This window comes from Myotis davidii, unplaced genomic scaffold, assembly GCF_000327345.1.
Source record: "Myotis davidii unplaced genomic scaffold, ASM32734v1 scaffold370, whole genome shotgun sequence".
NCBI lineage: Eukaryota > Metazoa > Chordata > Mammalia > Chiroptera > Vespertilionidae > Myotis > Myotis davidii.
The window spans coordinates 3,397,609-3,397,830 of NW_006288615.1; the positions used below are offsets into that span (position 1 = coordinate 3,397,609).

The 222-nt window shown below is 73.0% G+C and overlaps 1 protein-coding gene across 1 annotated transcript in view; it reads right to left on the bottom strand.

Moving 5' to 3' along the window:
• The window catches only part of ECEL1 (endothelin converting enzyme-like 1), an 8,368-nt gene that overhangs the window by 6,915 nt on the left and 1,231 nt on the right, over positions 1-222 (bottom strand). The window contains exon 2 of the mRNA XM_006760660.2: positions 1-222. This exon is cut by the window's left edge and continues 246 nt beyond it. Within this exon, the coding sequence (XP_006760723.1) occupies positions 1-222 (222 nt within the window).

The following is a 222-nucleotide window of genomic DNA, read 5'->3' on the forward strand; positions in this document are numbered from 1 at the left end:
CACCTGGCCCTGGGCCGCGCGCCCCGGCCCCCCCCCGGGCCGCGCCAGCAGGCGCTGCAGGCGCTCCTCGTTCTGCTCGCCGATGGCCGCGATGGTGCCGTAGGTGAGCTTGTCGTCGGGGATGGCGTGACGCCGTAGCCAGCCACCACACGCGAAGGAATAGAAGTCCTGGCACGGGTCTATGCTGGTGTCCAGGTTGGCGGCCAGGAAGCGGGCGGCGCG